The sequence below is a fragment of the Thunnus thynnus genome, chromosome 18, assembly GCF_963924715.1.
Source record: "Thunnus thynnus chromosome 18, fThuThy2.1, whole genome shotgun sequence".
Lineage (NCBI taxonomy): Eukaryota > Metazoa > Chordata > Actinopteri > Scombriformes > Scombridae > Thunnus > Thunnus thynnus.
In genome coordinates, this window is record NC_089534.1 from 6,008,109 (window position 1) to 6,022,554 (window position 14,446).

Below are 14,446 nucleotides of genomic sequence, written 5' to 3' on the forward strand. Positions count from 1 at the left end.
GACATGAAAAAAAAACCCAACATATAAAACTGAAAAAAAAATCATAAACACAAAACATGAAATAAAAAAGAAAGAGTGATCAGTCAAGTTTCATTCAGTAAATCCCTTTTGGGCTGATTGGTGTGCAGCTGTAAACAGGTGTTACATGATAATAATCATTTAAATAAGAGTAATTAAAGATTGCATTAATTCCTGCGAGAAGTGATGGTGAATAAACGTCTGCATTGTTTCTTGCTGCTGTAATCTGATTATGTGTTGCTGTGTGATGTGTTTATGTGATCCTGCGCGTGGGAAATCACAGTGCTCGAGTGTGTGCAGAACAAGATTGTGTGTGTGTGTGTGTGTGTGTATTAGTGTGTGTTTGTTGCAACAGATTGACTTTGTTTTCTCCAACTATACTTCCTGTTAGGAGCTTCCTCTCTCTCTCTCTCTCTCTCTCTCTCTCTCTGGGGCGAGTCTGTGCATGTTAATGTGGGAGGAGGAGGGGGCGGGGCTTTTATTTTTGGGGGGGGTTGGGGGGGGTGGGGTTGGGGTGTCATATCTGGCACGCCACCTCCCGTCATCTATTCTGGGCGAAGGGGAGGTTCCCCTCGGCTCCCTCAGGTCGAGACTCTGGGTGCACCCGCTGCAGTGGGGCCCCTCTCCCTCTCTTTCTCCCTCTCTCTCTTTTTTATCTATCGAGGTCTCTCGCCCCTCTCTCACCCTCCCTCCACCCTTCCTGTACGTGCAGCTGAGCATTCGCCAGATGCCAGCCAACTTTGTCCTTTGTCCCCCCGTCACGTTTATTTATTTGGGTGTAATTTTTATTTCTCACCTCGGTGCAGCCTCGCGTTGTTTTTTAGTATCATTCATCATCTTTTTTTTTTTTTTTTTTCTTTCTGACTCGCTGGTACGACTCAGAAGACAGGAGGAAGTGGGGAAAACAGTGACATCATTGGTAATTAGATGAGTGTGTGCCTTCGTTCCCAAAGGAAGAAGAAAGAAAGAATAGAAGAAGAAGAACATAGACCAGTGGTTCCCAAAGTGGGTGCTGTGATGACCAACCTCCCTTTAAGGAAGAGCGCCGGGCCGTGAAGTCAATTTGACATAGTGGCCAAACCTTGTAATTACAACTTCTTGGTTCGTCACGTGATGCAAACTGGCTCAGAAAGCATTTTTCCCACACACACAATCATTGGAAAAGGAGCAGCTGTAAAACTGTGAATGCATCTTTTTATTTTTTAAAGCGTCAAAACCACCACAAAATCACTTGTTTTAGTTTTCGATAACATTTCAGATTCAGAACCAGAACCAGGTTTACTGCCGAGTAGGTTTTGCACTTACGAGGAATTTGCCTTGGTGGTGTTGTTGTTGTTGTGCATAACAGTCAAAAATATAAATAAAATTAAGTAATCCTAAATAAAAAAAGAAAGAAAGAAAGAAAATTACAGCAAAAAATAATTTTTACAGTAAAAAAAAAAAAAAAGCAATAACAAAATGACTGTATTAAAAAGCTGACATGACAACTCACTGTTGCCGGTTGTCATAGCAACGCAACACTCAGGAGTTTTGCAGGAGGCATCATTGTCGTGGTTTCAATTTCATATTTGTGTCGTGTGTCTCTGCACAGCACTTGTTGACTTTTCATTTGAGTGATCGAGAATGAGCTTTTATTATTTGACTTAATACTGATTTAATATTAAATTATCAATAGTTATATAGGGGGTTGGGTGGATCGGGGTGCCGTGATAAGGGATCTATAAGAGTTTGGGAACCACTGGTCACAGTAAACGTCACATACAGGCGAACGAATCCCTGCTGCTGCTGTCAAGTAGGCTATTGCCCCTTTTTTGGGCCGATACTGATATTAGTATTAAAACATCTGATATTGATGAGAATTTTCTGTACACAACCCAGAATATAAATACATTATTTTGATAAGGTTCACTTAAAATTCGTTAAACAATTACGACCAAGAAACATGCAGGATGGGACGTTTTACATTTATAAAATTAATAGGGCTGCAACTAACAATGATTTTTATTATTATTAGCTATCAGTTCTAAAAATAAACGCGTCACTACTCTCTGGTGGACAAACTGACGGGTGACACCGCTTTAAAACACGTCTTTGACATATCTGTACTTCAGTTTCTTGTCATTTATCGGCTGACAAATGCTGATATCGGCTGATTTTTATTGTCTTGAGTGAGAAAAGAAAATCATTCAGATACGTTTAGCAGATTTAGGCTGACCTTTGACCTCCTGTCCTCGTCAGGTCGACTGTACGGACGGATGGCCGGTGGCGATCATGGAGCAGAAGCCGAGCATCGAGTATCACGACCTAGAGGCCGCCGAGGCACTCGTCAGTATGAGCTTCTGGGGTCAAAGGTCGCACAAGCCCCGCCCACTGACCCCCACCTCCGACTCCTGTGACTCCATCCAGCTCCACCCGGAGGGCGGAGACACCAAGGACCTGATCGCTCTGTCCTCGCTGGTAAGAAACCACCCAACAGGTCAAATATCACTAAATATGTAAATAAATGACTGTTGATCATATAATTATAAGCTCATTTACTCCTCTTGATTCTGTTACTTATGCTTAAAATAAACAATATAAATATCTTCTGAAACTAATTTGTAAAACTTTTTAGTGTCTGTCACTTAATTTTTCTTTTTTTTTCCGTTTACTTTTATCATTAAGTATGTCTCTCCATGTTTTTTTGTTTGTTTCGTAGTTTGTATTTCGCTCTGATTTTTAGCTTTATTTGATTAATTTGACTTTTACTTTTATTTGATTATTGAAGCACTTTGTAAACTGACTCACTGTTACAGTAATTAAGAGCTAATAGCAGCAATAACATTAGAAACGTATTGAATTTTGTGTCACGTTTGCTTCTGCATACTGGCAAATGGTGACAGTAAAAGTAATGATTAAACTATTAACTGTAGCAATATACCAATAATTATAAAAATTTTCATTTCTAATCAATTTAAGTAAAGATGGCAAAGAAAAATGTACGACTACCAATAATACCATAATTTATAGTATAAAATGATGAATATAAGATAATAAAATACAAGTATAACAATTAGGGCTGCAATTTATGATTATTTACTTTATTGATTCATTGGTTTATTTGTTTATTTTCTTGATTAATCATGTGGTCTATTAGATAATAATAATAATAACTTTATTTGTGTGGCACCTTTCATGCAAAGATGGAGCCCAAAATGCTTAACAAAACAAGATCAGATGAAAATAAACAATATCAATAAGTTATTAAAAGTTAAAATAAGCAATAAGTGACAGAGAAACAAACAAAAACAGTTTGATCACAATACAATAAAACATTAACAATGCTACCAGTAAAAGTAAAATTAGAGGCCAAATTAAAAAGATCGGTCTTTAATGTCTTTGAGGGAGTTTGCTGTTTTAAGGTCTGAAGGGAGACGCTTCACAGTTTAGGACCATAAACACAGAAAGCAGCTTCACCACATTTCTGGTTGGACATTTGAGGAACTAAAGAACAGCGGCTGAAAATCTGAGAGTCGCTATTATATATGAAGTTGCAGGTTATGAAGCTTTGTAGATAAAAGGACTTTAAAATCAATTCTAATAGATCCAGATGTGCAGTGATGTGAGCAGAACCATAATGTGATCTGTGTTTCTGTATTAGTCTAATATCCTGCTGCGTTCTGAATTAACTGTAATTTTCTTAAAGACTTTTTAGGGAGACCAGTAAAAAGAGAGCTGCAATAATCTAAGTGGCTTGTAATAAAAGTGTGTATCAACATGTCAGCATCGTTCTGTTGAGTTAAAAACAGTTTAATTGTTCCTCACATGAAAAAAAATGTTTTTGCGACGTTGTTAAAATGGATAATAAAATTAAGATCAGAGTCTAAAATCACTCCCAGATCTGTAACTTGTGTTTTAATTTGCTTGGACACGCCTCAAAATAGTGAAAAATCACAATTTCTCAGAGCCTGATGTGACATTAATTGATTTTCAACTAATTGTTTCAGCTCTAATGAGGTTAATTAACTATAAAATTACCTTTCTCACCATTAAAACAATAATTGTACCAATAAAAAGTTTGATTACGATCTTTGTCATTTCCTCCATCAGTGTATGACTCCACCTCACAGTCCGAGCTTCGCCGAGGCCTCCACCACCGCTGTCCTCACCACCACCTGCGCTCTTAGCCCCGCCTCCAGACCACTCTTACCCCGCCCTGGTCTCGCCGTCGGCCCCGCCCTCCTCAGTGACTCCCACACCGGCCTCCCCCGACCCTCCTGCTCCGTCACGTCAGAGACCTCAGCACTTCCACCTCACACAGAGTCGTCCTCTGTGGCGCCGCCCGGCAGAGCGATGGCCACCAGCGTCATCCGCCACACGGCCGACAGCCTCACCATTCCTACTCCGCCTCCCCCCGCCGCCCAGTCGACAGAAACCTCCACGCCGCCACAGCCGGGAATTCCAGAGACACTTCCAGAGAGCGGGCAGCAGAAGGACGGACCACACTCGTGTCCTCACAGCCTCACATCCTCTCCGCCATCCTCGGCGTCTCCTCCTCACTCCTCCCCGCTGTCTTCCTCCTCCTCCTCTTCCTCTCCAGTCTCCGGCTCCCCGGTCCTGTGCCAGGTTTTCCCGGTGAGCAGCCGGACGGGGATGATCTCCGCCTTCGTCCAGGCTCCGGTTCAGGTGCAGACTCAGGGGGGGCCCAAGCCCATCCTGCCCCAGTCTCCTTCCAGCTTCGCCCAGCCTCTGCTGGTGGGCTCCGCCGTGCCGCAAGGGACAGTGATGTTCGTGGTTCCTCAGCCACCCGTGTCCCAGACGCCACAGGGCCCGCAGACTGTCATGACCCTGGGCAACACCAAGCTCCTCCCCTTGGCCCCGGCTCCGGTTTACATGCCGTCCGGAGCGAGCGGCGGCGCCTCGCAGGCCGACTTCTCCCGCAGGCGAAACTACGTCTGCAACTTCCCCGGCTGCAAGAAGACGTACTTCAAGAGTTCACACCTGAAGGCTCACCTGCGCACGCACACAGGTAGGAGTCAAACACATCATTCAAAACTCTCCAGAGATCTTATTTCTTCTATTTTCCTCAATAACAAAACTTTATTTACACATTTCATACAAAAATATGCAGCACAGTGAGCTTCACAAAAGATGAAAAACATAGATGCAAAATAAAAACATACAGCAGCAGAAATGATTTCTGTTTTAAGAGACAAAAGAGAGATTTGAAACAAAAATAAAACAGGAAATAAATTACAATTAAAACAGTGGATGAGCAGCAGGTAAAATCTCAGAACACCGTTGACTGTAAACGGAAACTTAAATATGATTACAACGTTTTCTCATTACGACGAGAGTAAAAAAAAGATTGTTTGATTGTGATTTGCAGTTGAAACAAGATAGAAAACTGTTGCTGACTTGTAGAATAAAAAGAAATTTTAGTTCTCAGGATGAATTCACTTTTATATTTAATACAATATTGATATTTATCTGATGTAACTGAATCTAAGGGGGTTAAATTAATTATCAAATAATACCATACATAAGGTGCTTTATTGCAAATAGCATACAGCTGTATTCTGACTGTTGTCTTCAGAACATAAATAGATGAACTTATCAGAGTTAAGTTGTTAACATCAGTTTGTGCAGGTGTTCATGATATAAACAGTTCATGAACTCCAGTTTGATTCTGTTCAGGAACTCGGTCGGCCGTCTCCTTTGCAGGGAAAAGCTAACAACAGTCCTTCCTCGTGCACATGATCCTGTTTTGATTCAGAGTGCAGAGAGGAGGGGCTGCTCACAGACGGGTCCGTTGTCACTGTGTTTGTGAGAGAGAGCGAGAGAGCGGGGCAAAGAGGGGCCGAGCGAATCAATGCACTGCACGCAGCTCTACGATAAAACAAGATTTTACCCTTTTTAAATAGTAAAAAAAATAGAAAATCAATATGTGGCAGTCAGTGTTGATCTTGTGGTGAGCCGCCACAAATAAATGAACGTATGGGAAACCCCGTCAGGAATCCAATCGAAACTAATTAAAGCAGGATTTTTCTCAATCAAAATCCAATCAAACAGTGAAATCAGTGCCAATATCCAATATCTGTATCCTCTGTATCTATATTTGGCTTTTAGTTTGTTGGTCAGACAGAACAAGGCACCTGAAGTCGTCACCTGGCACCATTTTCTGATGTTTTATCAACTAAACATTTCATTAAAATAATCAATATAGAAACGTGATTTATTCTTTGTGACTTTGGAGAATCATCCTGTAAACTAACACTTCGTCTTCTCTCTTCTCTCCAGGTGAAAAGCCGTTCAGCTGCCACTGGGAGGGCTGCGACAAAAAGTTTGCCCGCTCCGATGAGCTTTCCCGCCACCGCCGCACGCACACCGGAGAGAAGAAATTCGTCTGCAACGTGTGCGACCGGCGCTTCATGCGCAGCGACCACTTAACTAAACACACCCGGCGGCACATGACAACCAAGAGGACGTCCTCGTGGCCCACCGAATCCTGTGACCTCAACAAAGTGGCCCTGCCGAAGGGCCAAAACAGAGGCTCCGTGCTTCCTGTCGGCGTGTTGGTCCCCGCAGCCAACTAACAGACTCAGTCAGGAGCCCACAGGGCCAGCTCAGGACCCCGGGGAGGGGGGGAGGACGGCCGCCGGCCAGACACTTACAGGCTGAACGAGATTGGTTGTTTCAATCAGCTCCAGCAGCCACATCAGGAGGCTCTTTTCTATTCTACAAATCACATTCAGCTGCTGAACACAGTTTCAGCTCCGGCTACGTTTACAGAAAGACCTCAGAACAAGGTCGTTAAAACAAACGTATTAAGAAATTCTGGTTAAGATGGCCGTCTTAAACATATGTCAAACATGTAACTGTGGCATGGAAACCAACGACAGCGCTCACTGTCTGACTCTTTATCTGTTTCTACTGTATCTGTATTTATTTGTATTTTGCCAACTTCCATCTGGACTTAGAGCGTCTGGAGGTTTCTCTCACTGGTCTTCACAACATTAAAAGTTAACATAATATTACAGTTTACACCAGCGCCCCCCTGAGCCTGAAATACTCAGTACACGCCAGAAAATTAGGATGTTACGTGTGAAAAATATAGACACAACTTTACAAATGTAAGATTTTTACTCTTAGTGAAGCTAAATTGTAAAGTTTGGACAAAGGTGATGTTTTTAATCAGCCTCCTTTCAGTGGCCATTTTAGGACATCTGAGACTGGGGCTGCCAACTTCCTGTAATGGAAATACGAAACGCGGGGGGAGGGGTGGAGGTCTATATGACCTCAGACTAAGGAGCTCCGACTACTGTGGACTTATAACAAATATATGATTATTGCATAATGCTCAATTTGTCCAAAACGACGGGTCTCACACCTGCATTACCCTTCAGTAGTCGACTTATCTAAATATATAACATAAAAATGGTTGTGAGAAGTCTTATCCAGGGTCCGCACAAATATTTATTCAAATCTTTTCCCAGCAGAGAAAAGCAGTAGAATTACAGAATATGGTGACACATTTACAAACAAATATCATGCTTACCTTGTCTAATTTTCCAAAATAGTCCACACAACAAAGAACAAAGCGTGTTCCTTATCAGCTCGATACCGAACATATCTTTAAGTTTCCAATCACAGGATTGTATTTTTACAGGATGGTTGGCAACCCTCAGACTCTCAGACTCAGCTTGTCAGACTAAGCTGGACTTTGACCAGAATGCTCAAGTTAGCATATTAGCATGCTAACGTTGTTAACATGTTGTAAAGTGTTGATGGAGGCTCACAGTCAAGATACTAACAGGCTGATATTTAGTAAACAAAAACATGCTAATGTGCCAACATTAATATGTTAATATGTGTATGATTAGTATGCTAGCATGCTAATGTTAGCATGTAGCTTGGAAGTCATTTTTGGAGCTATCCGTCATGATTTGAGATGTAAGATAAGTGGGGAAAAGTCAGAGGATCAAATTCATCCTCTGGAAAACATGAATGTCTTAAAACAAATTCATGGCGATTCATCCAACAATTATTTCATTCTGGGTAAAAAAATTTCTGACATACCGAACACGCTACAAGCTACATTAGCATCCGGAGAAATATTTCTAATGAGGGTTTTTTTAAAAACTGTCCTTATTCAAAACTAAACTGGTAGAGCTTGCTAACTAGCTTGGAGAGCTTTATAATAATAATAACTATTAATTTAATGAAATGAGAAACAATCCTGAGAACAAAATGTCAGAATATAATGGCTCACTTCGGTTAGCTCGCCAGCTATAGTTGTTCATCAACTATCCCTGTGAGGATTAACTGCATCACCAAGCGTCTAGAACAAAATACCAGCCACAGTTATTCAAATTATTAAGATTTAAGTGTTTGTTTAACACCTGCAATTATCTGAGTTGAGATATTCTGAGTTAAAGTCGTGTAGACGTAGCCGGAGCAGCTTGCAGAGGACAGAGCGAGTTTCCCGCCCTGCTCAGGACATTTTATTCTCAACAACCACAAACTCACCGGAGGAGGAAGAAGAAGAAGAGGTTGAGGAGGAGGAGGACAGGAAGGCGACAGGCTGCTATTCATCCACGGACAGAAACCAACAAAAACCTGACATTGCACTAGATTTTTTTAATCTTGCTTGTTTTTGTACTCTCTCTCCGTGTATAATCATGTTTACTTCATGTGTATATGTCACGTTTAGCAAATGTATGCACTCTTTTTATTTTTTTTGCCAAAGCCTCTGTATCGTGCTTCTATTATTAGCCTACTTCTGTTTGTCTGTGACTGTAAATATTGTACATATATTGATATCTATATGAATGTTACGTGTATTCCAATCTGCATTTATTGACAGTACGAGTTATTGATATTTTAAAAATGTCAGTGGACAGTATTCCTCACTGTGATACTACCTACTATCTTTGCTTTACACATTATTATTATTATTTAATAAACATTTGTTGAGGAAAAAGTGCTGTTTTTGATAGCTTGATTTGGCCCATAGTGTAGCCAGTAAGAAAATACCTCATGTTATTAAATGTTATTCTTAATAATAACGGCTTATATCGGAATAATCCCATTTCTGAACATTTGCCTGTAAGCGATGGTGAAGAGTATGGCTTTTATAATAAAAATTTACCACGAAAACAAGCTAATTTGCAGTTTGTTCTTCTTCATTGTGCTTCACTTCACCAAGTGATATTTTTAACGCTTGGAAAATTAGCATTCTTGCTAAGCTAATTCTAGATCATTTTATTGTCAGAAACCTAATCAGTTGAGTTAAAGGAATAGTTTAACATTTTAAGAAGTACGCTTGTTGAGATGTTCAAATGGTCCAACATCTAAATATCTGTTTTATGTAAAATAATAAATGGCCAAAAATACACAGTAACAATGTGACTCGTACTAGAGTTGTTCAGATACCAACACCAGCATCGGAAATGCCTCCGATACTGCCTAAAATGCTGGATCGGTTATCGGCGAGTACGTGAGTCTACGCACCAATCCAATACCACTTAATTTATTAATAAACTTTAAAGTAGTTTTGCAACCGAAAGCTGCACCGTGCAGCTGCTGGCAACTACTGTTCAAGAGTGGCGAAGAAGAATTGATCTCTGGTAAATAGTGTAACGTTAGCCGCTAGAAAAATATCAGCATAATATTTTACACTGGAAAGTCCCACCAGTAAAAAGGCAACGTGTACAATGTGTAAGGCTTTAGTTTGGAGGGGCAGAGCTAGTGTTTCCAATTTCAACACCAGCAATCTTATAAAGCATTTGAAGATGAATCACATGAAAGATTGCAATCATATTACATCCATACAGGATTAGTAGTTTACAGCTGTTACTTTTTTTTTACGCAATGGTATCGGATCAGTACTTAGTATCAGCCAATATGCAGGTACAGATATCGACATTGGTATTAGGAAGGGAAAATGGCATCAGAACTAACTCATACAGCACTTAAGTGACCAGAAAGATGGAAACCTGTAATGTAAATAATAATAAATACAACTTCACCGAAAAGAAACCACAACTTTAGTTTGTATGTTGATTTAGTTTTATGATGTTTTGTGAGGCTGGATTTTGTGCTTTCAATGTTCCCAACTGAAAAATTCTTTTTTGCAGTTCTGTCACATCACAACAAATATGCTGCATTGTTGCACTGGCGTCCATATTTGACAGATCCACATTCTCGTACAAAGCAATTGAACAAATAGAAGAAAAAAAAGGAAGAACTCAGCAGGAATATCAAATCAGAATAACATAGACTCCACTCACACTCACACACACACACATTTGATATGAGTTGTTCATTTTGTTGTAGCTGCTCTGGTGCTGCCCTTTTGTGAGAATAACGTGTATGTTCATCAACAGCCATATTGATGAAAATGTTATATTATTGTAGAAAACATGTACTGTTTGGAATACTAATAAGATAACTCTTAATTGATAATCAGCTATATATTACAAATCTTTTACTTTCATTGGCTAAATTTCATATTTTAAAAGCAAATCTTACAGGTAAAGAGCTGAACTTCTTGGTTTACACAAAGGAGGTCAAACACGACATTGATTCAATTTGATTTCCCTCTAATCAGGAGGTTTTCAGAGTCGGAGGCTCCAAACAGTTTCAGGGGAGGCTCAGTGAAGGGAAGTGAAAAAATGTTTTATTATTAATTACATCAGTTATGAAAAGGAGATCATGTAGAATAGTCTAAATGTGTGTGATTTGGTTAAAGAGGTAGTTCAGAGATACAGTAGTTTGGGGAATTTTACTGTTTTTTTCCCTCGTTCCCAGAGTCAAACTAAAAAATGCCTTCGGCCAGACTTCTTTAATGTATTTAGTGTAGTCTGATGTTATGTCAAACAGTAATGTTAGACTATCTTGGCTCAATTGTTGAGTGTTTACAGTTTCAAATAGCAATCATGATCCCACAGGCATTCAGGAATTGATCGAAGCTACGCCAGTAAACTAAGGAGGGTGAGGAGTCGCCTTTTCCCAAGCTTTGTCTGATGGGAGGCCCACAGTCTCAGACTTTGAAAACCAAAGGCTGTAAAAAAATATATAAATGCCTGTTTTGTTTTTTTGTTTAAAATCTTTATATGAACCGTAACTCCTCTTGGCTCAGAGTTTGTATTTGTTTTACTTTTCTTCTGCAAACCGTAAGAATATTTTAATATTCTGTGTATGATCATTTTGTGGAAGAGGAAATTGAAACTGTACAGCCAGTCTGTCCCTCCAGCAGTCAGAATGAAGCTGAGTCCAAGAGGATCCAACACGTCGACCACGGGTTGCCAGATCTTAATAAATCCACAGAAATCATCATGCAGGGCAAATGTTAGTCTTTCTAGAGGCTGTATTTTCAATATTTCCCCGTGCCAGTCCTCCAATGTGGGAATGTCCAGAGATCCTGTGTTTAAGAATCACTTTCCTTGTTGTATACAACAATATCCTGATCAGTGTAGCATCATGTCTATGTTTAGTACTGTCCACGTCAGCTGCTAGTATACATTGAATAGTGATAGGGATTATTTCGTCCTTCACTTCTCTCCAAAAGTTCTGGATCTTTGGACATTTCCAAAACATATGGATGTAGATACCAACCAGCCTCTGTGTTACATTTCATACATAGAGTTTAAAAATACCCGCCTCTCCGTCAGTGTAGCAGTTAAGAATATTAGGAGTATTTCTTCTTATCATCTGTCTGTTGCTCTACATCCTTCTGCCATTGTTTTCTGATGGGCTCCATACAATGATCCTGTTCAACGTTTTCTAAACATGGAAAACCACTTTCAAATATATATAAACGGTTCAGTATAACACCTAACAATATAATCAATACCTGTAATCACCTATATCAGTACAGTATTTCCATGTGATGCTACTTTATGCTTCCACTCCACTGCATTTCAGAGGGAAATATTGTACTTTCTACTCCACTACATTTATTTGACAGCTTTAGTTGCTTTTCAGATGAAGATTTGACACAATGGATAATATAACAAGCTTTTAAAATACAACACATTGTTAAAGATGAAACCAGTGGTTTCCAACCTTTTTGGCTTTTGACTTCTTACAAAAAGCAGTGTGTAGTCGAGGTCACATTTCAGATGTTTATGTTGATGTGATGTTAACAGCTCCACCAAATAGTGATTTTGCCCTCTAAACTTCTCACATGATTTCATTTCAATAAATGTTCAAATGATCCAATATTTCACCAAAAATCAAAGATTGGAGAAAAAGTCCACAATCTGAAAACAGATTTGTGTATCAGAACTTTGTTTTTTTTCTCTTTCCTCTCCCATTAATCATCTCACACCCCTCAGATTTATCTGGAGACCCTTTGGAGGGGCCCGACCCCTAGGTTGGGAACCACTGGACTAAACTTTTCCTTGTAATGGAGTATTTTTACATTGCCGTATTGGTACTTTTACTTAAGTAAATGAGGACTTAGTAGAAAATATAGTACAACATAACAAAGCACAGTCTCAAGCTTGACTATAGAGTTGTAAATAAGTTTCAAATGTGGGATTTATCAGAGGACTTTCACAGTTAAATGAATGTTGCGCAAGTTTTTCTTGTCAGTCAGTGTACAGGACTCGAGTAAGTCATGACCTTTATGAAAACACTCCCAGAGGTCAGTTCTATTTAGAAATAACTCGATTTTCTGTGCTAATGCAGCAGTTTCCTCGGGTGTTTCTTTGTTTATTTAGGTCATAGTTATAACGTGACCGTAAAAAAGGCGGGTAACTCTGCTGTGCGGTTAGAAAACGGGGTTAATTCCGTTTTCTAGGCTGCTTTGCTTTATATAAACACATACATCGTCCCGTATATGAAGTTTCTGCTCGACGACAACGAGCTTGTTACGTGTTGTGTTATACAACGGCTCTCTCTCTCCCCGCACCACCCCGGTAACAACGTTCAACCAATCCCGAGGCAGCGCTGAGGGGGTGTGACCAATGAGAGCGGCCGACGTTGAGCCGGGAATGTGAGGAGGGAGCGTCATTGGCTAACGACTCACCCGCCCACTTGCCTTACTGACCGACTTTCAGCAGCAGCCAAAGAAAATGAATGAAAAAACAAAAACAGACTCGACTGGAGGCGGTGTAACCTTAGCAACAGTGACGTCATGTGGCAGGAAGCGGTACTGCAGCTACATAAAACTGTCAAATACATATTAGTATTTAAAACAACACAGAAATACATGCAGTATTATTACATATTTATAAAACTAATATTTCCGTAATATGTTAGCACACATACATATGTTTTAATGAGAAAAACAGATATTTGATCAAAATATATCCGCATGTAAGTACACAGATCCTTTCCTCGTCGAGCAGAAACTTCATATACGGGACGATATGTGTGCTTATATATAGCAAAGCAGCCTAGAAACCTTACGGTCAGGTTATAGCTGTGACCCAAATTCACAAAGAAACACCCGAGGAAACTGCTGCATTAGCACTGAAAATCAAGTTATTTCTAAAAAAAACTGACTTCTGTGAGTGTTTTCATAGAGCTCATGATTTACTAGAGTCCTGTACACTGAGTGACAAGAAAAACCTGTGTAACAGGTATTTTTAACCGTAAAAATCCTGTAATAAACCCCAGATTTGAAACTTATTTTCAACTCTATGGTCATGCTTGAGACTATACTTCGCTATATTGTACTGTATGTTCTAATAAGTACTTCTTTACTTCAGTAGAAGTACCAATACAGCAGTATAAAAATACTCCATTACAAGTAAAAGTCCTGCATGTAAAAAGTACATAAGTATTATGAGCTTGATGTAGTTAAAGTATTGCAGTAAAAGTAGTGGTTTGGTCCCTCTGACTGATATATTATTATATATGACATCATTAGATTATTAATACTGAAGCATCAGTGTTAGAGCAGCATGTTACTGTTGTAGCTGCTGGAGGTGGAGCTAGTTTCAACTACTTTATACACAGTTAGCTAGTTTAGTCCAGTGGTTACCAACCTAGGGGTCGGGCCCCTCCAAAGGGTCACCAGATAAATCTGAGGGGTTGTGAGATGATTAATTAATTGATTGTGTGTAGCTTTGTATTTTGTATTATGTGTCCGGTGTGTTTTGCGCTTTGCACTGTTTTGTTATTGTGCTGTTATATGTTTTAATTGTGACCTGCCTAAGGGGCTGCAGATGAAAATTAGCTATACGATAACTCTGGTATAGTACATCAAATATTAACATTTATGTTTAACACTGCACGTGGTCCCAATAAATACATAATAAATAAATAAATAAATGAGAGAGGAAACAAGAAAAAACAAAGTTCTGATACACAAATCTGTTTTCAGTTTCTGGACTTTTTCTCTAATCTTTGATTTTTGGTGAAATATTGGATCATTTGAACATTTATTGAAATGAAACCATGTGTGAAGTTAAGAGGGAGAAATCACTATTTGGTG

General features: G+C 39.6%; 1 protein-coding gene across 4 annotated transcripts in view; it reads left to right on the forward strand.

The window, feature by feature from the left end:
* klf11a (Kruppel like factor 11a) overlaps positions 1–9,164 on the forward strand; it is a 33,083-nt gene extending 23,919 nt beyond the window's left edge. For all 4 annotated transcript variants that reach the window (XM_067573122.1, XM_067573123.1, XM_067573121.1 and 1 more), the window contains 3 exons: positions 2,257–2,475; positions 4,108–5,026; positions 6,298–9,164. In XM_067573122.1, coding sequence (XP_067429223.1) covers positions 2,290–2,475; positions 4,108–5,026; positions 6,298–6,593 — 1,401 coding nt within the window. In that variant the 5' untranslated portion in view covers positions 2,257–2,289 and the 3' untranslated portion in view covers positions 6,594–9,164. The remainder of the gene's footprint in view (positions 1–2,256; positions 2,476–4,107; positions 5,027–6,297) is intronic.
* The last annotated feature ends 5,282 nt before the right edge of the window (positions 9,165–14,446 follow it).